The sequence below is a fragment of the Lolium perenne genome, chromosome 5 (genome assembly GCF_019359855.2).
Source record: "Lolium perenne isolate Kyuss_39 chromosome 5, Kyuss_2.0, whole genome shotgun sequence".
Lineage (NCBI taxonomy): Eukaryota > Viridiplantae > Streptophyta > Magnoliopsida > Poales > Poaceae > Lolium > Lolium perenne.
The window spans coordinates 200,292,736-200,319,578 of record NC_067248.2 but is presented as its reverse complement, the minus strand read 5'-3'; the positions used below and the strand labels follow the sequence as shown (position 1 = coordinate 200,319,578).

At 47.5% G+C, this 26,843-nt stretch overlaps 1 protein-coding gene across 1 annotated transcript; it reads right to left on the bottom strand.

The window, feature by feature from the left end:
- Positions 1–2,255: 2,255 nt before the first annotated feature.
- Positions 2,256–18,937, bottom strand: LOC139831715 (uncharacterized). Its single transcript, XM_071821038.1, has 4 exons — positions 18,857–18,937; positions 9,775–10,078; positions 9,252–9,635; positions 2,256–2,281 (listed from the first exon to the last, which is right to left on the bottom strand). Exons 1-4 carry the CDS (start codon positions 18,935–18,937, stop codon positions 2,256–2,258), a joined length of 795 nt encoding a protein of 264 aa, XP_071677139.1.
- Positions 18,938–26,843: the final 7,906 nt, after the last annotated feature.

The following is a 26,843-nucleotide window of genomic DNA, read 5'->3' as shown; positions in this document are numbered from 1 at the left end:
TAAATATCACACCATTGAATATTACTCAACCATAGTTCACTACTAACATTTAGACTTCACCCATGTCCTCAAGAACTAAACGAACTACTCACGAGACATCATATGGAACATGATCAGAGGTGATATGACGATGAATAACAATCTGAACATAAACTTGGTTCAACGGTTTCACTCAATAGCATCAACAACAAGTAGAAATCGATACCGGGAGAGTTTCCCCTATCAAACAATCAAGATCAAACCCAAATTGCTACGGCGGTGACGGTGTCCAGCGGTGATGACGGCGGTGATGATGGTGGAGATGATGATGATGGTGATGGCGATGATGTCCAGCTCGATGACGGTGACGATGGCGTCGATTTCCCCCTCCCGGAGGGAATTTCCCCGGCGGATTCCTGCCCGCCGGAGAGCTCTTTTCTCTCTGGTGTTCTCCGCCCCGCAGAGGCAGCTGTAACTCTTTGCGAGGTACCCTCTGTGGCTTAGGTTTTCGGGACGAAGGATTTCGCGAAGAAAAGGAGGCGAAAGGGGTCGTGGGCCCCCCAAACCACATGGCGGCGCGGCCAGGCCATGGGCCGCGCCGCCCTAGGGTGTGGGCCCACCCTGGGTCCTCCTGGCCCTTCCTTCTGGCTTCCTTCGTCATCTTGAAAAATAGGATTTTTGGTATAATTTCCTTCCACAGTTGATCTTCCGAAATATCGCGTTCTGACGGTGCTTTTTCCAGCAGAATCCTGGCTCCGGTGCTTGATCCTCCAATAATGATGAAACATGCAAAATAGATGAAATAACATAAGTATTGTGTCCCAATATGAAATATATCAATGAATAACAGCAAATTATGATATAAAATAGTGATGCAAATTGGACGTATCAGGGGGATAACCCCCGGTATGCCAAAGGCATGCCAAACCGGATGGTTTGAGCCATCGAGATACCGGTTTAATATTCTTACCGGAACACAAAGGTAGGAGTTTGGCTAAGTGAAGCTAAGCCGGTATCCCCAAGAGGGGTATACCGGAACCTGGTAAAGAAGATACCGGAAAGAGGGGCCTGTCGGCAGGACTGGTCAAAGATTCTCTTCAGAGCTAGAAGACAAGGGTGAGCTAAGCAAAGTGGCTTTAATCAGAGCCCTGGCGCCAAAGAGAGAGGTGACGCTGAAAGAAGCCGGAGGACGTCAGCGTCCCTGATTAAAGAAGACTCCGGCGTCATCTATGATTAAAGTAGCTTTGTAAAGTAGTTTGTCCTGTCAAAGATGCCATTAGGGTTTCTTGTTCTGTAAGCCACCCTCTCCCCTATATAAGGAGAGGGGGCACTGCCTCATTCGGGCGCGTGTTGACAGAGGAGATTAGACGATAGAACTTGTACCCAAGCACCTGTAATCATGTTGAGATCAATGAAGCAAGCGATCTAGTAAAGAGTTCTTCCTCTTGTCTCTCTTCTTGCATACCGGCCTTTGGTTGTGTTCTTCAGGAAAGCATCCGGAAGTTCATCCCATCTAGTCGCAAACCCTCCCCCGAATCCTCTAGCGCCCATTCGGCCCCAACTTAAGCCATCCCATGGCATCTGCTCGTTCGCCACGACGACAGTTGGTGCCCACCGTGGGGCATGAAGTGGCGCTTGCTGGAGTTCACATTCGGGCGGGCATCCTCGACGTCGCCGGCCAGCGTACGGTCTCCGCGTTGGTGCAGCGCATCTACGCCATGGACTTCATCAACGACAATGCGGGCTGCTTCGCCAACGGCGGCATCTTCCCCAAGAATGGCCGCATCATCGAGTTCGGCAGCCACCGCATCTACTTCGGCACCGTTCCTGTGTGCCAGTGCCTCTCGCCGGTGCTGGTGGCGCCGGATCCGCCAAGGTGGCTACATGCTGGCCGTGCTCCAGGCAGCGTGGAGGTGATGATGGCAGGCGCGGTCGACGCCGGCAAAGAAGCTGCAGAAGAAGGCGCTGGGCGTGCGGTTTCGACCCGTGCGGCCAAGCCACCGCTGGAGCGAGGCGCAGGCGCAGCGGGAGCATCATCCGCGCCACCGGAAACACCGCTCCAAGCGGCAATGAACGTCCTCGCCACCCCCATCGCGCAGAACATCGACCCGGCAGCAGCTCAGGCGGAGCTGGAGGCGCAGCGCCAAAAATGCTCGAGAGCGGCAAGGACATCGCCAGGGCGCAGCGCGAGCTGAATCTAACCCTACGTGAGTACAACGCTGCCCATGGCTTTGCTTCTGTTAGCGCACATGCTGCTAGGATACCGGAAAACCGGCTTAAGGCTCGCAATCTAGATCAGGACCTGCGCAAAGAAGTTGCTGCCGGTAAAAGTATCTCTGCATCCGTGAGCATTGTAGAGAAACCTAAGTACAGTAGCCCGGATAAAACAATAAAAGCTGCTAAAGCTGCCGTAGCACTGTGTGACTCGCTTTTCGGGGACGCTCTGGCAAAACAACAAGAGCGTGTCCGGGAACTTCTTGAAACTATCGAGCAACAGCATGCTGAGCAGCTTGATAGGCTAAACAAGGCTGTGGCTTCAAAATCCGCACGTTCGACAAGGAATGCCGGTAGCAAGTCCCATGGGCAGGCTTCGTCCCCCCATCCGGACAGAAGAAGAGAAAAAGAAGTGAATGCGCAGCAGATGACTGTGTACGATCCAGTTCTTGCCGGAAAGCAACAAGCCGGGCAATATGATGTCGGCAGAAAAGGCCAAGGGGCAAACAGAGGCTACGCCAAAGAGGGCTATGCCGGAAACAATCATGCCGGTAGACAAGAAACCGGGCAAAATTATCGGGCTGCAAGGGCAGCGTACGATGAGGAGGAAATAGATCCCCCGAGGTACCGGCAGGCAAGGGCCGCGGTACCGGAATGTTATGATGAAGCTGATTCCGCAAGACCGGCAGCATACCGGAACCCATTGGGAGAACGCTTGGGAGAGAGATACTTACCGGAACGGGATGCGAGGCACCGTCTGGATAGAGTGTACTTGTCAGAAATGATCGAGGAGGAAGGTCCCCCAGGCCCAAAGTGCTTTGGCCCAAGGATTATGAAGGAAAAACCACCAGTTCGCAACTTTATGTTGCCCCGTGACACAAAAACATATGATGGCACCACGAAGCCGGAAGATTGGCTCGCGGATTACGTGACCGCGGTATACGTCGCAGGCGGCGGAGGAACCGTAGCAGGAGGAGGGAATCGGCGATGGGCCGTGAGAATCATACCGTCGTTTTTGGTTGGGCCGGCAAGAATCTGGCTAAACAACTTGCCGGCAGGAAGCATAAATGGCTGGCTGGATTTTGAGGAAGCCTTTGTGAGCAATTTCAGCAGCACTTATCAGAGGCCAAACAGGCCGCAGCAGCTCGCTCTGTGCATACAGCGCCAGAACGAAACAGACCGGGATTATCTGGCCCGGTGGAACACCACAAGGAACTCCTGTGAAGGGGTAATCGAGGCACAGGCCATTGCTTGGTTTAGCAGTGGGTGCAGGAGAGGTTCACCGTTGTGGCAAAAGCTGCAGCGGAACATGCTGACAATGTTGGCAGAGATGATACGTGTGGCAGATAGCTATGCGTTGGGAGACCCGACGCAGCCGGCGGTACAACCTGAGCCGGAACAGCAGCGCCAAGAGCAACACCGGGATAACCGGAATAATAAGAGAAGGGAAGATTTTCCGGATCGAAGGTACGGTCCGCAGCAAGTTGCTGCAGTGCAAGAGAACTCTGAGGCCAGCGGTAGTCAGAGGCAGAGAACCGGATCGCAGCCATGGGCGGGTCCTAAAAAGCAGTGGGTAGAAAAGAAGCCCTGGGTTCAGAAAAAGAACTGGCAAGAACCCGCGAAGTACACCATGGAAGCTGCCATGGACCAACCTTGCCGGTGGCACACACCGAACCCGGCACACCCGTCAAACCATCTGACGAAGGATTGTAGTTGGACCAAGTACTTGATGCAAAAGGGAACGGTAAAGGATGCACAACCGCCACAAGACATGCCGCGGCAACAGCAGCTACCATCACCACCACCGCTTACCGGGGCAAACGCCTTACCGGTGCAGCCAAACCGGCAACAGTACCAGCAAGTTAACCAAGTGATGGAGGGCAATGAGCAACCGCCTCCACCGGCACCTTTGGGCCGGAATATTTACAAAGATCCAGATATGTGCTGCGTTGTGTTCGTAACTGAGCCAACCGATAGACAGAGCATGTATCGCCATTCTATGGAAGTGAACGCGGTGATGCCGGCAATACCAAAATATATGCTGTGGTCTGATCAAGAGATCTCGTGGTCATTCAAGGATCACCCTAAGGTCATGCCGAACCCGGGTGGCTATGCTCTCGTCTTGGACCCAATCATGCAAGGGCCAAATGCTCGAGTCAAGTTCAGCAAGGTGCTGATAGACAATGGGAGCTGCATAAACATCATGTACCGGCACACCATGAACATGCTAGGCATAACAGAAAATATGCTTCAGCCAACGCGCACGACTTTCCATGGAATCGTTCCGGGTTTGTCCTGCGCACTGGTTGGAAAAGTCCGGGTGGATGTGTCGTTTGGAGGACGTGACAATTGCCGGGTTGAAAACCTTGAGTTTGAGGTGGTGGACTTAGATAGTCCTTACCATGCTTTGCTGGGGAGATCAGCGTTAGCTGCTTTCATGGCCTCGACTCACACGGCGTATCTCAACATGAAGATGCCAGCACCTCGTGGACCCTTGACTGTGGTGGGAAACTACAAAGTCTCGCTGGAAACAGCATCCGCCGGATCAAACCTGGCAGAATCACTGGTGATTGCCGAAGAAAAGAGGAGAATGCAAACCGCGGTTGCGCTGGCTCAGTCCTCACAGCTAAGCTTAGCGGCAATGAGTGCAAACCTGGGCACACCGGCGTTCAAGCCAACCAAAGAGACAAAGGACATTGTACTGGATCCAGCTTACCCTGAGCGCACCGTTCGTATCGGTGCCGGTATGAATGAGGCATAGGAAAGCGTGCTCGTCAGCTTCCTCCGTGAGAATCGGAATATCTTTGCCTGGTCTACTGATGACTTGGTAGGAGTTCCGAGGGAGCTGGCTGAGCACTCATTAAATGTCCGGAAAGATGCAAAGCCGGTAAGGCAGCCGCTGCGCCGGTTTGCTGAAGACAGGAGAAAGATCATTGGAGAAGAGGTGACGAAGTTACTGGTTGCCGGTTTCATTGTGGAGGTACTGCACACTGAGTGGCTAGCCAATCCGGTGTTGGTCGAGAAGAAGAAGGAAGAAAACATGGAAGCAAAAGCTCCAAAGGTGTGGCGCATGTGCATCGACTACACCAACTTGAACAAAGCTTGCCCGAAAGACCCTTTCCCCTTACCCAGGATCGATCAAGTGATTGATTCCACTGCAGGATGTGAGCTGTCGTCTTTCTTGGATGCTTATTCCGGTTTCCACCAAATTCCCTTGAAAAAGGAAGATCAAATAAAAACTGCGTTCATTACCCCGCATGGGGCTTATTGCTATGTCACTATGCCGTTTGGTTTGCGCAACGCTGGTGCAACGTACCAGCGCTGTATGCAAAAATGCTTGTTTGATCAAATCGGAAAGAATGTGCAAGTGTATGTGGACGATGTTGTGGTAAAAACTAAGGTAAAAGAAACATTAATCGATGACCTCCGGCAAACATTTGATAACTTAAGGAGGTTCCGGATGAAGCTCAATCCGGCAAAGTCTACCTTCGGTGTCCCAGCCGGCAAGTTGCTTGGCTTTCTCGTATCAAGCCGGGGCATTGAGGTAAATCCGGTAAAAATCCGGGCAATCGAAAGAATGACAATACCGCGCGATCTAAAAGACGTGCAAAAGTTTACCGGTAGCTTGGCATCGCTAAGCCAGTTCATAAGCAGGTTGGGAGAAAAAGCTCTGCCACTCTATGCTCTCATGAAAAAGTCTGACACGTTCGTCTGGACCCCTCAAGCAGACGCGGCGTTTAAAGAGCTAAAAACAATGTTGGTTACAGCACCTATACTGGCTTCACCTCTAGAAAGAGAGCCTATGCTATTATACATAGCAGCAACAAACCGGGTTGTTAGCGTAGTGGTTGTGGTTGAAAGAGAAGAGGAAGGAAAAACCATCCAGAGGCCGGTATACTACCTGAGCTAGGTGCTCTCCCTCTCAAAACAAAACTACCCTCACTTCCAAAAGATGACTTATGGCGTGTACATGGCCGCCACAAAGCTCAAGCATTACTTTGAAGAACATCCTATGAAGGTGGTGAGTGAAGCACCAATTTCCGATATCATGTGCAACAAGGACGCTAGCGGAAGGATTGCAAAGTGGGCAATCCAGATATCACCATATGTACCAGTGTACGAAAGGAGAGATGCCATAAAGTCACAGGCTTTGGCTGATTTCCTCGTCGATTGGGCGGAGATGCAATACAAGCCGCCGGATCAGAAGATAGAATACTGGAAAATGCACTTTGATGGATCCAAACTCAAAGAGGGTCTAGGTGCTGGTGTGGTGCTTACCTCGCCAAAAGGAGATCATCTCCGGTATGTTTTGCAAGTGCATTTCAGGGCATCGAACAATGTCGCTGAATATGAGGCCTTGATCCATGGGTTAAAGGTCGCAAAAGAAATCGGTGCGCACCGGATCATTTGCTATGGAGATTCAGATCTTGTGGTGCATCAATGTTCTGGAGATTGGGAAGGATGCAAACATGGCTTTGTACAGATTTCACGTGCAAAAGATTGCCGGCTTCTTTGAGGGCTGTGAGTTTCACCATGTGCCAAGGGCAGAAAACGAAGCCGCGGATGCTTTGTCCAAGCTGGGCTCATCTAGGCAGGAAATTCCTCCCGGAATAGCCTTGGAACACTTGAGAGTACCATCAATCAAACCAAGCCCGGAATCGGAATCAATTTTCGTACCGGAATCGCACATAGTACCCATGGACATCGATGAAGGAAACCCGGGGACTGCTCCGGTAAACTCGGGGACTGCTCCGGCAAGATCGGGGACTGACGCAGCCGCGCCGGAAGAAACAATGTTGGTGGATAGCATGGAGATAGATGCACCGGTGTTTTTGGTTCGAGAGACACCGTCGTGGGTTAAACCTATTAAGGAATTCCTGATCAACGGCACCTTGCCGGATGACGAAAATGATTCAAGGAGAATCCAAAGAAGGTCCAAAGCATATACATTCATCAATGGTGAGGTGTACAAGAGAAGCGTTACTGGTGTCCTTCAAAGATGTGTGGAACCGGAAGAAGGAAAAGAAATGCTTGAGGAGATTTACCAAGGATAATGTGGGCATCATGCTTCATCAAGGGCGCTGGTAGCAAAAGTATTCCGGCATGGGTTCTATTGGCCCACTGCTTTGGAAAACGCTGAGGATTTAGTAAGGAAATGCAACGGGTGCCAGAGGTACGCCAAGCAAAATCATACCCCAGCGTCCGGTTTAAAAACAATACCGCTAACTTGGCCGTTTGCCATTTGGTGCCTCGATATGGTTGGTCCATTCAAAACTGCAAGGAGTAGCATGACTCACATCTTGGTTATGGTTGATAAATTCACCAAGTGGCTAGAAGTGAAACCTATCGCAAAGTGTGATGGGCACACAGCGGTGAACTTCTTGAAAGATGTCATTTTGCGGTATGGATACCCGCACAGCATCATCACTGACAATGGGACCAACTTTGCTCAAGGTGAGTTCAAAAGGTTTTGTGAGGACAACAACATCCGGTTGGATTTGTGCTCAGTGGCACACCCACAAGGCAATGGCCAAGTGGAAAGAATGAATGCTTTGGTACTTTCCGGTATCAAACCAAGGCTCATTGAAGTGGTAGAAAAGTCACCAGGGTGTTGGCTTGATGAGCTACCATCGGTGCTATGGAGCATAAGAACAACTCCAAACCGGTCCACCGGATACACTCCATTCTTCATGGTATATGGAGCAGAAGCGGTCATTCCAACCGATATCATCCATGACTCACCAAGGGTACAGCTCTATACTGAGCAAGAGGTCAAAGAGGCCAGAGAAAATGATGTGGATTTGCTAGAAGAAGCAAGATAGTTGGCATTGGCAAGAACAGCCATTTACCAGCAGAACCTCAGACGCTATCATAGCCGGAAGGTTAACCCGAGAGTATTCCGGGAAGGAGATCTGGTGCTACGCCTAGTGAAGCGCACTGAAGGCCGGCATAAGCTCTCACCACCATGGGAAGGTCCCTTCATTGTGAGCAAAGCTCTTCACAATGATGCATACTACTTGATCGATGCACAGGAGTGGAGAAAAGGAAAGGCGGACAGGTCCGGAGAGGAGAGCAAGCGTCCATGGAACGTAGCTCTGTTGCGTCCTTTCTACTCTTGAAGTTGTGGAGTAAGAAGTTCCTTTTTGTACCTTATATGCTATGAATAAAAAGATGTGGGAATCTCGAATGAATATCGGGGACTACCTCAACCTAAGTTGCATGCAACTTGTTTATTTTTTGAGTTCACCGGTTGTTTAGTGAACATTTTTTCTTTCCGGTTTAGTAGCGTGCTAAACCTACCGGAGTCTTCGACTCTGCTGCTGTCCGCAAACCGGCTTCATGGCAAGCAAGATAAACCGGTAGCAACTAAGCACGCGAACTGCGAAGAGAGAGAGTGGGAACAAACAATCCGGAAAATTTAACTAACCCCGGTCAAACCAGTTTTTTGCAAAATTTCGAAGTTATTTCTAAGTTCAAGAAAATGCCTGTTTGGTGAAAGAACCTTGTGCTCATACGCCAAAGAACGCCCAGAGAAGGCAGGCAGAGCCAAGGCAAAAAAACCAAGTGTGCATCGAATTGGATGCGGAAACAATTTGGAAATCTTTGCAGTACAGGATAAAAACAGAACCATGAGCAAATATGGTAAGGCAAACTTAAGATAATTAACTACCGGTATAACGTACCGGCATAAATTGTTGTACGCCAACCAAAAGCAAACTTAGAGTTTTACATCATAAACCCCGGCATACCGGGGTAGAATTTAACGAGGCATTGTTTTGAGATAAACAGGACCGAAAGACATAACACAGGTAAACTTTCAAGCAGTAGATGATCAGGCAGCGGGGGCTTCCGGAGGAGCATCGCCAGCACCAGCATCGCCCAGAGGCTCCTCCTTGGCTTCATCCTCCTCCTCGTCGAGATAGTCCTGAACGTCAGGAGGGGGAGGGATGAAGGTGCGCATATCGGCGTACTCCGCGATATGGTACGCGCGATCCTGCCGCTTAGCGGTGAGGATCGGGTCCAAATCGGTTTCCACGCCTTCGCGATATGGTACGCACGATCCTGCCGCTTAGCGGTGAGGGCGTCCAAGTTCAGCTCAGGATACCACGAACAGGCGACGCGGAGTGCAGAGTCTGCTCCAGCGCGGGCAGCGGAGCACTGCCACTCACGGATCCTCCTGTCGGCTCCCTTGAGGCGATCGCTGATCAGCGAGAAAGTATCCGGCACCTCCTCGCCAGGCCACAGAGTCCTGAAGAGCTGGGTAGCTACATCAGGAATATCAGAGAGGTTACGATCTATGGCGCGCATGTGGGACACCCGCGCGTTCAGCGCAACCAGATGGTCATAGGGGGTCCACGGCACGCCAAGATTCTTCTGGGCCTGGGCAACGCGGTGCTCATCAACCTTCTTGATGGCGAACCTCTGAGAGTCTAGGAAGAGGCCTGTGCAAAGAAAGAAAGAGGCTAAGGAAAGGCATCCGGAAGAAAATGCAGCTGGAAAGAAAGATAATGGAAAGAAAATGCGAATGGAAGAAAAAAGCTTATAAGCAGAAATCGGAAAAGGGAAAAGGAAGAAACTTACGGTAGGCATGTGCATCAGTTTGCACGACCAGCCGGTCGTACTCCTTCTGCTCCGCCTCGAGCCACGCGACCTTCTCCTCGGCAGCTTTCTGCACCTTGGCCAGCTCCTCCAGCTCAGCCTGCAACACCATGTTGGAGTTGCCGGCATCCTCAAGAGCCTCATGCATCTTGGCCGCTGCGTCAGCTTCAGCAGCTTTCAGAGCCTTAGCATGGTCAAGGCCCAGCTGGATGAACTGGGACTTGAGCTCCTGGTAGTTGGTCTTTTGGGCGCTCAGCTCCTCCTGATGCTGCCGGATGAGCTGGTCCTTCTCCCATGAAACCCGGAAAAGAGGATGTTAACAAAGTTGTACTATTAAGATGAAAAGAAAACCAAGCCAACAGGAAAGAGGGAAAGTTGTACGTTGGGCGGCGGCGAGCTGCTCCTTGAGAGCCTCAATGGAAGCTTCCGGGATAATTGTTAAGCAAAAATTATAAGTGTTAGGAGGAAAAAAGGTTTCCGGTAAAAAGATGCCGACGGTACAAAAACTTACCTTGGCACTTATCGTGTGCCTCAGCGAGATCCCGATGCTCCCATAGAAGCTCCTCAAAGAGGACCTTCCGAGCGTCAGCCGTGAGCTGTTCAAGAAAAAGAGATTAGCTAAGTTTTGCGATAAGAACAAGGTTCTTAACCCGAAACTCGGGGACTGGCAGTGCTAGTTTCGCGCGTTTTTAAGCAAAGTTTTGCGCTAAGAACAAGGTTCTTAACCCGAAACTCGGGGACTGGCAGTGCTAGTTTCGCGCGTTTTTAAGCTAAGTTTTGCGCTAAGAACAAGGTTCTTAACCCGAAACTCGGGGACTGGCAATGCCGGTTTCACGTAAGTTTTTAAGTTAAAGTTTTGTGCTAAAAGCTGCGCTCTCACCACAAAACTCGGGGACTGGGAAGATAGACAAGAGAGAAACCGGCATGAAACTGAAGAAAAGATAGAAAAAATCTGGAAGTAAGGGAACCGGCAAAAGTTGAAAAGAGTGCTGGAAACTTACCCTCAGATTATTCGTGGAGTCAAACCACGCGTTGTCGAGCTCCTTCACGGCTCGGCGGAGCCGCATGAAATGCTCCTCGGAACATCGGTCCCCAGCAGGGTCTGGCAACGGCTGCCTGTCCTTGCCCACGCCGTGGGTCGCCGGGGTCACATCCGCGGCATTCCACTGCTGGGCATAGGGCAGCAGATGCCCCAGCTCCCGGCCCCCGCGCCGGAACTCAGTGATGCGGCCGAGCAGGCCGGTGGCCTTCTCGCTGGCAGCACTGGCGGCCTTGGAGACATGCAGCACCAAAGGCTGCTGTCCACCGGAAGGGGCCTTGGAGGCCGTCGCCTTCCCCTTAACAAGCTTGGAGAGCTTGAGCGGCGGCACAGTTGGAGCAGCCCCGGCAGGTTTGGGGCGAGGCGCATCCGGCGGTGGCGTTGGAGTGGTTCTTGGAGAAGGGGGTGCGCTAGGGGCACCACCCAAGTTGGAACTTTCCGGCACGGAAGTTTCCGGCGCGGAAGTTGTCTTCTTTTCAAGGACGGGAGGAACCGAAGGCTCCGCCCGCCCGGCAGCTTCTTCCTCGGCGCCGATGTTGCTGGCGCCGGTATCCTGGTTCTCTGGAGGGAAGGAAAGATCCTCCTCCGTGCGGTGTTCTGGCGGTGTAGGGGCCGCACGCCCTGATACGTCTCCGACGTATCGATAATTTCTTGTGTTCCATGCCACATTATTGATGATATCTACATGTTTTATGCACACTTTATGTTATATTCATGCATTTTCTGGAACTAACCTATTAACAAGATGCCGAAGAGCCAGTTGCTGTTTTCTGCTGTTTTTGGTTTCAGAAATCCTAGTAACGAAATATTCTCGGAATTGGGCGAAATCAACGCCCAGGGTCCTATTTTGCCACGAAGCTTCCAGAAGACCGAAGGAGAGTCGAAGTGGGGCCACGAGGTGGCCAGACACCAGGGCGGCGCGGCCCAGGCCCTGGCCGCGCCGGCCTGTCGTCTGGGCCCCTCGTGCCGCCTCTTTACCTGCCCTTCCGCCTACAAATAGCCTCCGTCGCGAAACCCCCAGTACCGAGAGCCACGATACGGAAAACCTTACTGAGATGCTGCCGCCGCCGATCCAATCTCGGGGCATTCTGGAGATCTCCTCCGGCACCCTGCCGGAGAGGGGATTCATCTCCCGGAGGACTCTTCACCGCCATGGTCGCCTCCGGAGTGATGAGTGAGTAGTTCACCCCTGGACTATGGGTCCATAGCAGTAGCTAGATGGTTGTCTTCTCCTCATTGTGCTTCATTGTTGGATCTTGTGAGCTGCCTAACATGATCAAGATCATCTATCTGTAATACTATATGTTGTGTTTGTCGGGATCCGATGGATAGAGAATATTATGTTATGTTAATTATCAAGTTATTACCTATGTGTTGTTTATGATCTTGCATGCTCTCCGTTATTAGTAGAGGCTCTGGCCAAGTTTTTGCTCTTAACTCCAAGAGGGAGTATTTATGCTCGATAGTGGGTTCGTGCCTCCATTGAATCTGGGACAGTGACAGAAAGTTCTAAGGTTGTGGATGTGCTGTTGCTACTAGGGATAAAACATTGATGCTATGTCTAAGGATGTAGTTATTGATTACATTACGCACCATACTTAATGCAATTGTCTGTTGTTTTGCAACTTAATACTGGAAGGGGTTCGGATGATAACCTGAAGGTGGACTTTTTACGCATAGATGCATGCTGGATAGCGGTCTATGTACTTTGTCGTAATGCCCAATTAAATCTCACTATATTTATCATGACATGTATGTGCATTGTTATGCCCTCTCTATTTGTCAATTGCCCGACTGTAATTTGTTCACCCAACATGCTTTTATCTTATGGGAGAGACACCTCTAGTGAACTGTGGACCCCGGTCCTATTCTTTACATCGCATACAATCTACTGCAATACTTGTTTTACTGTTTTCTGCAAACAATCATCTTCCACACAATACGGTTAATCCTTTGTTACAGCAAGCCGGTGAGATTGACAACCTCACTGTTTCGTTGGGGCAAAGTACTTTGGTTGTGTTGTGCAGGTTCCACGTTGGCGCCGGAATCTCTGGTGTTGCGCCGCACTACATCCCGCCGCCATCAACCTTCAACGTGCCTCTTGACTCCTACTGGTTCAATTAAACCTTGGTTTCTTACTGAGGGAAACTTGCCGCTGTGCGCATCACACCTTCCTCTTGGGGTTCCCAACGGACGTGTCAACTACACGCATCAAGCAAATTTCTGGCGCCGTTGCCGGGGAGATCAAGACACGCTGCAAGGGGAGTCTCCACTTCCCAATCTCTTTACTTTGTTTTTGTCTTGCTTTATTTTATTTACTACTTTGTTTGCTGCATTATATCAAAACACAAAAAAATTAGTTGCTAGCTTTACTTTATTTACTGTCTTGCACTCTATATCAAAAACACAAAAAAAATTAGTTACTTGCATTTAGTTTACTTTTGTTATCATGTCTAGCTCTGTACCTGTTACTTCTTCACCTGAAGAATTAGTTTTTACTTTTAAACAAGGGGATGAGGAAAGTTTTAAAGATGCTTGGTCCAGGATTTTTACTTCTTATCGTAAAGCTGAACCTCAAATGACTCTAAGTTTGCTCCTTAGTAATTTTTATTTTGGTCTTATGATTCGCTATAGATATGCCTTGGATGCTCTAGTGGGAGGAGATTTCCTTCATTGTAATGGGGATCAAGCTTTTAATGCCATAAAGAAGTTAGTTGCATCACATGATTCAGCTAATAACTTTGATTCAGCCCTTATTAGCATTTATAATAGATTAAACACTCTTGAGACAGGTGCATCTCGCTTAAATGAAAATTATGGATATATTCGTAACCGTCTTGATCAAGTTTTAGTGAACTCTGAACCTTCATTGTGGGATCCAACTATTAAAATTGTCATAGGTGACCAAACTCTTCATGCTAATTGTGATATTATGACTGAATTTTGCCTAATGCCTAAGAGTATTCATAAATCTTTGAAACTTTGGGAATTCGCTGAAGGGGGAGAAGGAATAACTCTTATTGATAACTCTGTTATAATTCCTAAAGGGATAGCTACGGGTGTGCATACAACCATTCTTGGGAGAACAATATCCATTGATTATCTTGTCATTGAATGCGCAGGAACAGGACAAATCACACTCGGAAGATCCCTGCTGAAACTATTGGGAGCAGTCATAGACATGAGAGAAGGCACCCTAAAATTCACCTCTACACCCGGGGGTAGCCATATATTCCCTAAGCCAAAGAGTAAGAAAAAGGACAAGAAAGGTAAGGGTAAAGCCCAAGGTAATGTCGATGCTTCGTCTCTCGATAATACTTGATATACACTTTCTGCGCCTAGCTGAAAGGCGTTAAAGAAAAGCGCTTATGGGAGACAACCCATGTTTTTTTACTACAGTATTTTTGTTTTATATTTGAGTCTTGGAAGTTGTTTACTACTGTAGCAACCTCTCCTTATCTTAGTTTTGTGTTTTGTTGTGCCAAGTAAAGTCTTTGATAGTAAAGTTCATACTAGATTTGGATTACTGCGCAGTTTCAGATTTCTTTGCTGTCACGAATTCCGACCTGCCTCCCTGTAGGTAGCTCAGAAAATTAAGCCAATTTACGTGCGTGATCCTCAGATATGTACGCAACTTTCATTCAATTTGGGCATTTTCATTTGAGCCAGTCTGGTGCCTCAATAAAATCTATCTTTACGGACTGTTCTGTTTTGACAGATTCTGCCTTTTATTTCGCATTGCCTCTTTTGCTATGTTGGATGAATTTCTTTGATCCATTAATGTCCAGTAGCTTTATGCAATGTCCAGAAGTGTTAAGAATGATTGTGTCACCTCTGAACATGTTAATTTTTATTGTCCACTAACCCTCTAATGAGTTGTTTCGAGTTTGGTGTGGAGGAAGTTTTCAAGGATCAAGAGAGGAGTATGATGCAATATGATCAAGGAGAGTGAAAGCTCTAAGCTTGGGGATGCCCCGGTGGTTCACCCCTGCATATTCTAAGAAGACTCAAGCGTCTAAGCTTGGGGATGCCTTGGGCATCCCCTTCTTCATCGACAACATTACCAGGTTCCTCCCCTGAAACTATATTTTTATTCCGTCACATCTTATGTGCTTTGCTTGGAGCGTCGGTTTGTTTTTGTTTTTGTTTTGTTTGAATAAAATGGATCCTAGCACTCATTGTGTGGGAGAGAGACACGCTCCGCTGTTGCATATGGACAAATATGTCCTTAGGCTTTACTCATAGTATTCATGGCGAAGTTTCTTCTTCGTTAAATTGTTATATGGTTGGAATTGGAAAATGCTACATGTAGTAATTCTAAAATGTCTTGAATAATTTGATACTTGGCAATTGTTGTGCTCATGTTTAAGCTCTTGCATCATATACTTTGCACCCATTAATGAAGAAACACCTAGAGCTTGCTAATTTGGTTTGCATATTTGGTCTCTCTAAAGTCTAGATAATTTCTAGTATTGAGTTTTGAACAATAAGGAAGACGGTGTAGAGTCTTATAATGTTTACAATATGTCTTTTATGTGAGTTTTGCTGCATCGTTCATCCTTGTGTTTGTTTCAAATAACCTTGCTAGCCTAAACCTTGTATCGAGAGGGAATACTTCTCATGCATCCAAAATCCTTGAGCCAACCACTATGCCATTTGTGTCCACTATACCTACCTACTACATGGTATTTCTCCGCCATTCCAAAGTAAATTGCTTGAGTGCTACCTTTAAAATTCCATCATTCGCCTTTGCAATATATAGCTCATGGGACAAATAGCTTAAAAACTATTGTGGTATTGAATATGTACTTATGCACTTTATCTCTTATTAAGTTGCTTGTTGTGCGATAACCATGTTTCTGGGGACGCCATCAACTATTCTTTGTTGAATATCATGTGAGTTGCTATGCATGTCCGTCTTGTCTGAAGTAAGAGAGATCTACCACCTTAATGGTTGGAGCATACATATTGTTAGAGAAGAACATTGGGCCGCTAACTAAAGCCATGATTCATGGTGAAAGTTTCAGTTTTGGACATATATCCTCAATCTCATATGAGAATAATAATTGTTGCCACATGCTTATGCATAAAAGAGGAGTCCATTATCTATTGTCCATGTTGTCCCAGTATGGATGTCTAAGTTGAGAATAATCAAAAGCGAGAAATCCAAAATGCGAGCTTTCTCCTTAGACCTTTGTACAGGCGGCATGGAGGTACCCCATTGTGACACTTGGTTAAAACATGTGTATTGCTACGATCCGGTAGTCCAAGCTAATTAGGACAAGGTGCGGGCACTATTAGTATACTATGCATGAGGCTTGCAACTTGTAAGATATAATTTACATAACTCATATGCTTTATTACTACCGTTGACAAAATTGTTTCATGTTTTCAAAATAAAAGCTCTAGCACAAATATAGCAATCGATGCTTTCCTCTTTGAAGGACCATTCTTTTTACTTTTATGTTGAGTCAGTTCACCTATTTCTCTCCACATCAAGAAGCAAACACTTGTGTGAACTGTGCATTGATTCCTACATACTTGCATATTGCACTTATTATATTACTCTATGTTGACGATTATCCATGAGATATACATGTTATAAGTTGAAAGCAACCGCTGAAACTTAATCTTCCTTTGTGTTGCTTCAATACCTTTACTTTGATTTATTGCTTTATGAGTTAACTCTTATGCAAGACTTATTGATGCTTGTCTTGAAGTGCTATTCATGAAAAGTCTTTGCTTTATGATTCACTTGTTTACTCATGTCATTACCATTGTTTTGATCGCTGCATTCATTACATATGTTTACAAATAGTATGATCAAGGTTATGATGGCATGTCACTCCAGAAATTATCTTTGTTATCGTTTTACCTGCTCGGGACGAGCAGAACTAAGCTTGGGGATGCTGATACGTCTCCGACGTATCGATAATTTCTTGTGTTCCATGCCACATTATTGATGATATCTACATGTTTTATGCACACTTTATGTCATATTCGTCCATTTTCTGGAACTAACCTATTAACAAGATGCCGAAGAGCCAGTTGCTGTTTTCTGCTGTTTTTGGTTTCAGAAATCCTAGTAACGAAATATTCTCGGAATTGGACGAAATCAATGCCCAGGGTCCTATTTTGCCACGAAGCTTCCAGAAGACCGAAGGAGAGTCGAAGTGGGGCCACGAGGTGGCCAGACACCAGGGCGGCGCGGCCCAGGCCCTGGCCGCGCCCGCCTGTCGTCTGGGCCCCTCGTGCCGCCTCTTTACCTGCCCTTTCGCCTACAAATAGCCTCCGTCGCGAAACCCCCAGTACCGAGAGCCACGATACGGAAAACCTTACTGAGACGCTGCCGCCGCCGATCCCATCTCGGGGGATTCTGGAGATCTCCTCCGGCACCCTGCCGGAGAGGGGATTCATCTCCCGGAGGACTCTTCACCGCCATGGTCGCCTCCGGAGTGATGAGTGAGTAGTTCACCCCTGGACTATGGGTCCATAGCAGTAGCTAGATGGTTGTCTTCTCCTCATTGTGCTTCATTGTTGGATCTTGTGAGCTGCCCAACATGATCAAGATCATCTATCTGTAATACTATATGTTGTGTTTGTCGGGATCCGATGGATAGAGAATATTATGTTATGTTAATTATCAAGTTATTACCTATGTGTTGTTTATGATCTTGCATGCTCTCCGTTATTAGTAGAGGCTCTGGCCAAGTTTTTGCTCTTAACTCCAAGAGGGAGTATTTATGCTCGATAGTGGGTTCATGCCTCCATTGAATGCAGGACGGTGACGAGAAAGTTCTAAGGTTGTGGATGTGCTGTTGCTACTAGGGATAAAACATTGATGCTATGTCTAAGGATGTAGTTATTGATTACATTACGCACCATACTTAATGCAATTGTCTGTTGTTTTGCAACTTAATACTGGAAGGGGTTCGGATGATAACCTGAAGGTGGACTTTTTACGCATAGATGCATGTTGGATAGCGGTCTATGTACTTTGTCGTAATGCCCAATTAAATCTCACTATATTTATCATGACATGTATGTGCATTGTTATGCCCTCTCTATTTGTCAATTGCCCGACTGTAATTTGTTCACCCAACATGCTTTTATCTTATGGGAGAGACACCTCTAGTGAACTGTGGACCCCGGTCCTATTCTTTACATCGCATACAATCTCTTTGCAATACTTGTTTTCTTGTTTTTACGCAAACAATCATCTTCCACACAATACGGTTAATCCTTTGTTACAGCAAGCCGGTGAGATTGACAACCTCACTGTTTCGTTGGGGCAAAGTACTTTGGTTGTGTTGTGCAGGTTCCACGTTGGCGCCGGAATCTCTGGTGTTGCGCCGCACTACATCCCGCCGCCATCAACCTTCAACGTGCCTCTTGACTCCTACTGGTTCGATTAAACCTTGGTTTCTTACTGAGGGAAACTTGCCGCTGTGCGCATCACACCTTCCTCTTGGGGTTCCCAACGGACGTGTCAACTACACGCATCACGCCCCGAACTTGTTGTGCCCCCCAGAGGGGAGGCAGAGGTGTTGCCGGCACCAGATGGTGCCGGGCTTGAGCGAGGAGGAGGGGTTGAGGTCCTTGCGGAACCTTCAGAGCCCGCTGGCCTTGAGCCAAGCTTGAGCGCAGGGCTGAGAAAAAGAAAGAAAAACAGTTGGAGAAAAGAAACCGGAAAAGAACTTGGCAAATAGAGTCAAGCAAGAAAACAAGAAACTTACCCGGAAGCAGTCGGCATCTGCTTGCGCCCGTAGCGCCGCATGCCTACTTCCTTCTCCCCCAAAGGCTCCGTCCGGAAGCGTTTAGAGGGAGGGGCCTGGCTGGAACCGGCGTCAGATGCCGGCGCCTTGTGCTTCTGGCCCTGGGCCATGAGCTTGTCCACAAACTCATGACCGGCCTCGGCGCACAACGGCGGCGCGTGCTCGTGGATCTGTGAGTTAAAGATAGCTAAGAAGAGATTCGCAAGAAAGCGATAACGAAGAAGTATAAGAAACCGGAAAAGAAAGGTACCTCAAGCATGGTCAGATCATCAGAAGAGCCGGTTGGCTTCGGTGGAGATCTGCCAAGGCGCGAAGCCGGAGTCTTGCCCATCTTCAGATCCTTCCAACGGATATAAGGATCCGGGTCAAAGGAGTCAAGCGCGCGCTTCACGCAGATCCCACGCCGCTCTGCGTGAATGGTGGGGAAGCGATCCTTGGCCTGAAACAAGAAAAAAGAAGGTTAATAAGAGTAAAAAGTTACCGACAAACCGACCCTAATTGCGTAATCTCTTACTTCTTGGGTCGGAGGGTTATTAGTGCTGAGGGGAAGGAGGCCCCATTCCCAGTCAAACGGCATGGCAGTTTGGCAGATCTGCCTAGCCTTGTGGACGACGTCCTTTTTGCTAAGGGGACGGCCTGTGATCTTGGTGGGATCACCAGGACCGTACATCTCGCTCATCCTATGTTGCCGACGCTTGAGAGGAAGCACCCGGTGCGAGATAAAAGTGCGGATGATATCATCCGAGCGGATGTTAGTCTCCTTCTTCAAAGTTGCCATGAAGCGCACCACCCGGTTGGTTTCGATGTGGTCCGTCTTCGGGTGGTAGCTCCAATTGGCTCGGCTGGGCGGCGCCACGTTGAAGGGCGGCAGATCGATGAGGTTCGTGGGGCCGTTGTTCTTCACGTAGAAGAAAGTCCCTTGCCAGGCGCGGCAGGACTCAAGGCCGGAGAATTTGAAGAAAGTGCTCCCTTGGCGGGAGCCGACGATGCAAGACCCGCACTGCACAGGCGGTTTGGGCTTAGGAATCTCCTTGCCCTGAACGGAATTAATCCGCAGAGCAAAGAAGCGGGCAAACGTCTCACGAGTGGGACGAATGCCAATATAGGCCTCCATGAAGGTGGCAAAACAGGAAAGGTAAAAAATGGCGTTGCCAGGAAGGTGATGAGGTTGGAGTTCATAGAAATTTAGGAACTCCCGGAAAAAAGGCGAAGCGGGAAGGCCGAAGCCACGCTCAAAATGAGCAAGGAAAACAACGTGTTCACCGGGCTGGAGCTCCGGTTCGATTTCATCACCGGGAAGCCGGCAGGTTACTCCTTCCGGAATCCTGCGCGACCGGTATAGCCAATCGATCTCGTATTTGGTAACATTGGAGCCCATCCAGGCTCCACGAGTGATAGGGGAAGGCTCTACGCCGGAAGCTTGGCTAGAGCTACCGGATTCTTGGCGGCTACCGGATTCTTGGCGGCTACCGGATTCCTGCTGGCTGCCAGAATCAGTATCCATTGGATCTGAAGCCGTAGATCCACCGGAAGATTGTCTACGCCGGCTACCGGAGGAGGAAGAAGAAGAAGCAGAGGAAGATTCCTCGCTAGACATTGGTTTGGAGGCGAAAAAACAGAAATCCCACAGTTGAACCCCGCGCGAAGATCTACGAGTAAGAAGAAAATCAAAGAAAAAGAGGAAATAAGAACATTGTCGACCCAAGATCTGGAAAACGAGCAAATGGCAAGCAAAGTGAGATTAGTACTAACCTCAGGCGGCGCGGTTGCTGGGGAAGATGTTCACCGGCGAAGGAGCGGGCCAACGGTCGCCGACGAGCACCGTCGATGGCGAAGCGGTGAAGGGCGCGAAGAAGAGAGAATGCGGCGGTCGCAACGGAGGCGCTGCGAAGGATTTCCGCACAGCGAGGTCCGGCGGAGAAGCAGCGTGAGTTCGCCGGGCAGCAAAGCTCGAGCAGACGACGGTGGGCGGAGAATGGCGGAGGCACAGCGAGCGAAGAAAACTATGCGCGAAGGATGGAGAATGCAAGAAGAGGAAGAAGAGGGGGCAGTTCTCCTTATAAAGAAGAGAGAAAGTGGGCCGAAAACCGTCGGGCCGCGGCGGTTCGCTTCGTGGGCCGCGACGGTTCGCACCGCGGGCCGCCACTTGGCAAGGAGGTACACGCGAAAAAACAAGAAGACACACGGAGGCACACACAGATCCGAAGTGGCTAGTGGGATCCGCAGTGGTGCATTTAATGCAGGCGCGGGAGTCGAAGCGAAATGACCACTGACACTGGCGCGCCAGTTAACAGTGCGCATGTCACTGACAGGCGCGGGGCTCGAGATATTCTCGACTTCGCCGAGGAAAGAGTAAATGCGAATGATACCGGAGAAAAGAGATGCCGGGGAATACCTTGCAAGGAGAGAAAAGACAGATAAGGGCAAAGATGCCGGATCCAAGTTCAAAGCCGGAGAGATTAAACCGGTATCCTAAAAGCATGAAAACCTGGCATGGTCTGTAGGATAGAATCCGCCAGACTATACCAGCTTCGGGGACTAATGTTGGGGGGATAACCCCCGGTATGTCAAAGGCATGCCAAACCGGATGGTTTGAGCCATCGAGATACCGGTTTAATATTCTTACCGGAACACAAAGGTAGGAGTTTGGCTAAGTGAAGCTAAGCCGGTATCCCCAAGAGGGGTATACCGGAACCTGGTAAAGAAGATACCGGAAAGAGGGGCCTGTCGGCAGGACTGGTCAAAGATTCTCTTCAGAGCTAGAAGACAAGGGTGAGCCAAGCAAAGTGGCTTTAATCAGAGCCCTGGCGCCAAAGAGAGAGGCGACGCTGAAAGAAGCCGGAGGACGTCAGCGTCCCTGATTAAAGAAGACTCGGGCGTCATCTATGATTAAAGTAGCTTTGTAAAGTAGTTTGTCCAGTCAAAGATGCCATTAGGGTTTCTTGTTCTGTAAGCCACCCTCTCCCCTATATAAGGAGAGGGGGCACTGCCTCATTCGGGCGCGTGTTGACAGAGGAGATTAGACGATAGAACTTGTACCCAAGCACCTGTAATCATGTTGAGATCAATGAAGCAAGCGATCTAGTAAAGAGTTCTTCCTCTTGTCTCTCTTCTTGCATACCGGCCTTTGGTTGTGTTCTTGAGGAAAGCATCCGGAAGTTCATCCCATCTAGTCGCAAACCCTCCCCCGAATCCTCTAGCGCCCATTCGGCCCCAACTTAAGCCATCCCATGGCATCTGCTCGTTCGCCACGACGACATAACTCATAATGAATGAAACATGATGTATGAAACTGTATGCCTCTGCCAGTGTAGCAGGATGTGCAATGATCTAGCGTAACATGGGTAAACCACACATCAGCTGTATATGATCATGCAAAGCAATATATAAATAATAAATGACAACATGGCATGTAATGTAAAAATGGATGTTGCATGGCAATATATCTCGGAACAGCTATGGAAATGCTGTGGTAGGTAGGTATGGTGGCTGTTTTGAGGAGATGTAAGGGCTTATGTGTAGGAGAACAAGACAAAGTTCTCCCACGGGTTTGGATGTACCGGCGAAGTATGCACAATTCTCAATGTGAGCAAAAGGCAATGCACAGTACCGAAGAGGCTAGCAAATTTGGATGGTGGAAGTGCCAAAAACCGTAGCTTAACATTAGTCAAAAAGAACTCACAAGCATATTGCAAACAACTAGCAGGTTCATCATTAAGAGCATGATTAAAATTTACTCCAAGGAGGGCCGTTCACGGTGGCACAAGTACCCCGCTAGCTGTCTCGACCTTCAGCACAACTTAGTTATTACGATGAACTCTCAGACATGGAAAGCTATCAAGTCCAACTACGCCTTCAACTATTTAAATAGAGTTTGTAGTACGGCATAAGCTTAAAGACAACAATCCACTACTAATTTTAACTTATTTATCCAGCAAGCCTTACCATCTAAATATCTCAAAACATTTGCAAAGAATCAAGTTATCAAAGCTCAATGTTCTACAAGTATTTTATTATACACTACCACATGCAACATTTCCCGTTTCCAACCATACAACAATTTAACGAAGCAGTTTTAACCTTCGCCATGAACATTAAAAGCTAAGAACACATGTGTTCATACGAACCAGCGGAGCGTGTCTCTCTCCCACACAAGCATTTATTCAAACAAAAACAAAAACAAAAACAAACAGACGCTCCAAGTAAAGTACATATGATGTGACCGAATAAAAATATAGTTTCAAGAGAAGGAACCTGATAATTTGTCGATGAAAAAGGGGATGCCTTGGGCATCCCCAAGCTTAGATGCTTGAGTCTTCTTGAAATATGCAGGGATGGACCACCGGGGCATCCCCAAGCTTAGAGCTTTCACTCTTCTTGATCCTATTGTATCATCCTCCTATCTTGACCCTTGAAAACTTCCTCCACACCAAACTCAAAACAACTCATTAGAGGGTTAGTGCATAATCAAAATTCACATGTTCAGAGGTGACACAATCATTCTTAACACTTCTTGACATTGTCCAAAGCTACTGGAAGTTAATGGAACAAAGAAATCCATCCCACATAGCAAAAGAAACAATGCGAAATAAAAGGCAGAATCTGTCAAAACAGAACAGTCCGTAAAGACGAATTTTATTGAGGCACCAGACTTGCTCAAATGAAACTGCTCAAATTGAATGAAAGTTGTGTACATATCTGAGGATCACTCACGTAAATTGGCATAATTTTCTGAGTTACCTACAGAGAATTTTGCCCAGATTCGTTACAGCAAGAAATCTGTTTCTGCACAGTAATCCAAATCTAGTATGAACCTTACTATCAAAGACTTTACTTGGCACAACAATGCAACAAAACTAAGATAAGGAGAGGTTGCTACAGTAGTAACAACTTCCAAGACACAAATATAAAACAAAGTACTGTAGCAAAATAACACATGGGTTATCTCCCAAGAAGTTCTTTCTTTATAGCCATTAAGATGGGCTCAGCAGTTTTAATGATGCACTCGCAAGAAATAGTATTTGAAGCAAAAGAGAGCATCAAGAAGCAAATTCAAAACACATTTAAGTCTAACATGCTTCCTATGAAAAGGAATCTTGTAAATAAACAAGTTCATGAAGAGCAAAGTAACAAGCATAGGAAGGTAGAACAAGTGTAGCTTCAAAAATTTCAGCACATAGAGAGGTGTTTTAGTAACATGAAAATTTCTACAACCATATTTTCCTCTCTCATAATAACTTTCAGTAGTATCATGAGCAAACTCAACAATATAACTATCACATAAAGCATTCTTATCATGAGTCTCATGCATAAAATTATTACTCTCCACATAAGCATAATCAATTTTATTAGTTGTAGTGGGAGCAAATTCAACAAAGTAGCTATCATTATTATTCTCATCATCAAATATAGGAGGCATATTGTATTCATAATCAAATTCATCCTCCATAACAGGCGGCACCAAAAGACTACTATCATTATAATCATCATAAATAGGAGGCAAAGTATCATCAAAGAAAATTTTCTCCTCAATGCTTGGAGGACTAAAAATATCATGCTCATCAAAACAGGCTTCCCCAAGCTTAGAATTTTCCATATCATTAGCAACAATGGTGTTCAATGTGTTCATGCTAATATGTTCCATGGGTTTTTTAATTTTCGGATCAAACCATCCATGTCTTAAATCAGGAAATAGAATAAGAAGCTCATTGTTGTCCATTATGCCTAACTAGTGTAAACAAGAAACAAAAAAATGCAATTGCAGGATCTAAAGGAAATAGCTTCGAGCACAAACACAATGGCGCCGAGAAAAAATCTTTGTTACACAGGAACCGGAGTATGAGTGCATTTTACCTTTCCTCCCCGGCAACGGCGCCAGAAAAGTGCTTGATGTCTACGGGAGCTTCTATTCTTGTAGACAGTGTTGGGCCTCCAAGAGCAGAGGTTTGTAGAACAGCAGCAAGTTTCCCTTAAGTGGATCACCCAAGGTTTATCGATCTCAGGGAGGAAGAGGTCAAAGATATCCCTCTCAAGCAACCCTGCAACCACAAAGCAAGAAGTCTCTTGTGTCCCCAACACACCTAATAGGTGCACTAGTTCGGCGAAGAGATAGTGAAATACATGTGGTATAGATATATATGAGCAGTAGCAACGGCACTAGAAAAGTGCTTGCTGGCGTGTAGTTGATGGTGGTAATATTGCAGGCAGTACAAATACAGTAGAACAGTAAACAAGCAGCGATAGAAGTATTGGAAACAAGGCCTAGGGATCATACTTTCACTAGTGGACACTCTCAACATTGATCACATAACAGAATAAATAGATGCTAGACTCTACACCCTCTTGTTGGATGATGAACACCACTAATTGTGTAGGATTACACGAACCCTCAATGCCGGAGTTAACAAGCTCCACAATATTCGATATTCATATTTAAATAACCTTAGAGTGCATGACAGATCAACATAACCAAACCAAGTACTAACATAGCATGCACACTGTCACCTTCACGCTACGAAAGGAGGCATAGATCACATCAATACCATCATAGCAATAGTTAACTTCATAATCTACAAGAGATCACAATCATAATCTACGCCAAGTACTAACACGATGCACACACTGTCACCATTACACCGTGCAGGAGGAATAAACTACTTTAATAACATCACTAGATTAGCACATAGATAAATTGTGATACAAAACACATTGCAATCATAAAGAGATATAAATAAGCACTTCACTATGCCATTCATGACAGTGAATAAGTATTCTGTGAAATATAGCCTAAGAGACCCACACGGTGCACACACTGTCACCTTTACACGCGTGGGACAAGGAGTCTCCGGAGATCACATAAGTAAAATCCACTTGACTAGCATAATGACATCTAGATTACAAGCATCATCATATGAATCCCAATCATGTAAGGCAGCTCATGAGATTATTGTATTGAAGTACATAGGAGAGAGATTAACCACATAGCTACTGGTATAGCCCCGAGCCTCGATGGAGAACTACTCCCTCCTCATGGGAGACAGCAGCGGTGATGAAGATGGCGGTGGTGTCGATGGAGAAGCCTTCCGGGGGCACTTCCCCGTCCCGGCGGCGTGCCGGAACAGAGACTCCTGTCCCCCAGATCTTGGCTTCGCGATGGCGGCGGCTCTGGATGGTTTCTCGTACCGTGGCTTTTCCGTCTCGAGGTTTTAGGTCGAGGACCCTTAAATAGGCGAAGAGGCGGCGTCGGAGGGTCAACGAGGCGGTGTCACCACAGGAGGGCGCGGGCCACCCCTGGGCCGCGCCGGCCTACCCCCTGGGGGGCATGTGTCCCCTCTCTGGTGGCTCTCGGGTGTTCTGGATGCTTCCGGGGATCCTAAGATGCTGGGCGTTGATTTCGTCCGATTCCGAGAATATTTCCTTACTAGGATTTCTGAAACCAAAAACATCAGAAAACAGCAACTGGCTCTTCGGCATCTTGTTAATAGGTTAGTTCCAGAAAATGCATAAATATGACATAAAGTATGCATAAAACATGTAGATATCATCAATAATGTGGCATGGACCATAAGAAATTATCGATACGTCGGAGACGTATCAAGGCTCAAGATAGCCCAAAGTCGACAGAAGAGTTATGCCGATCAGAAGAGAAGGACATGGGAGCCACAAGTTGGAGACATGGTATATCTCAAGGTGAGCCCGATGAAAGGACTTCAGAGATTCGGAGTAAAAGGGAAGTTAAGCCCTAGATACATCGGACCTTTCAAGATTCTGAGTCAAAACCGAGGGTTAGCCTTTGAATTGGAACTACCGGGAAGGTTATCCCAAGTTCACAACGTATTCCATGTGTCGCAACTCAGAAAGTGTTTGAAGACCCCAGGTGAGCCAGTATCACATGATGAGCTCGAGTTACAGCCAGATTTGACATACATTGAGAAGCCAGCGAAGATTCTCGAGGAGCACTGGAAACAACTCAGGAATCGAGCTATTAAGTACTGCAAGATACAGTGGAAACATCACCCCGAGAGGGAAGCCACCTGGGAAAAAGAGGAAGACCTGAGGAAAACATACCCCGAACTCTTCAGGTATTACAACCACAACTTCGGGACGAAGTTTTCTTTAAGGGGGAAAGGCTGTAATGTCCCTGGCTTAGAGACGATCGAGGGGTAGATTTTAGAAAGGGTTGTGCATTGCATCGTAAATTCTGGGGAAATTTTGCGCTTTTAAAACAAAACTGCATC

Coding starts and splice junctions, on each gene's coding strand:
- LOC139831715 (XM_071821038.1), bottom strand. CDS start 18,937: ATGGGCAAGACTCCGGCTTCGCGCCTTGGCAGATCTCCACCGAAGCCA. Junction 9,636..9,774: donor AACTGATGCACATGCCTACC/GTAAGTTTCTTC, acceptor TTCTTTGCACAG/GCCTCTTCCTAGACTCTCAG. Junction 2,282..9,251: donor CACCGCTAAGCGGCAGGATC/GTGCGTACCATA, acceptor TTCTTTGCGCAG/GTCCTGATCTAGATTGCGAG.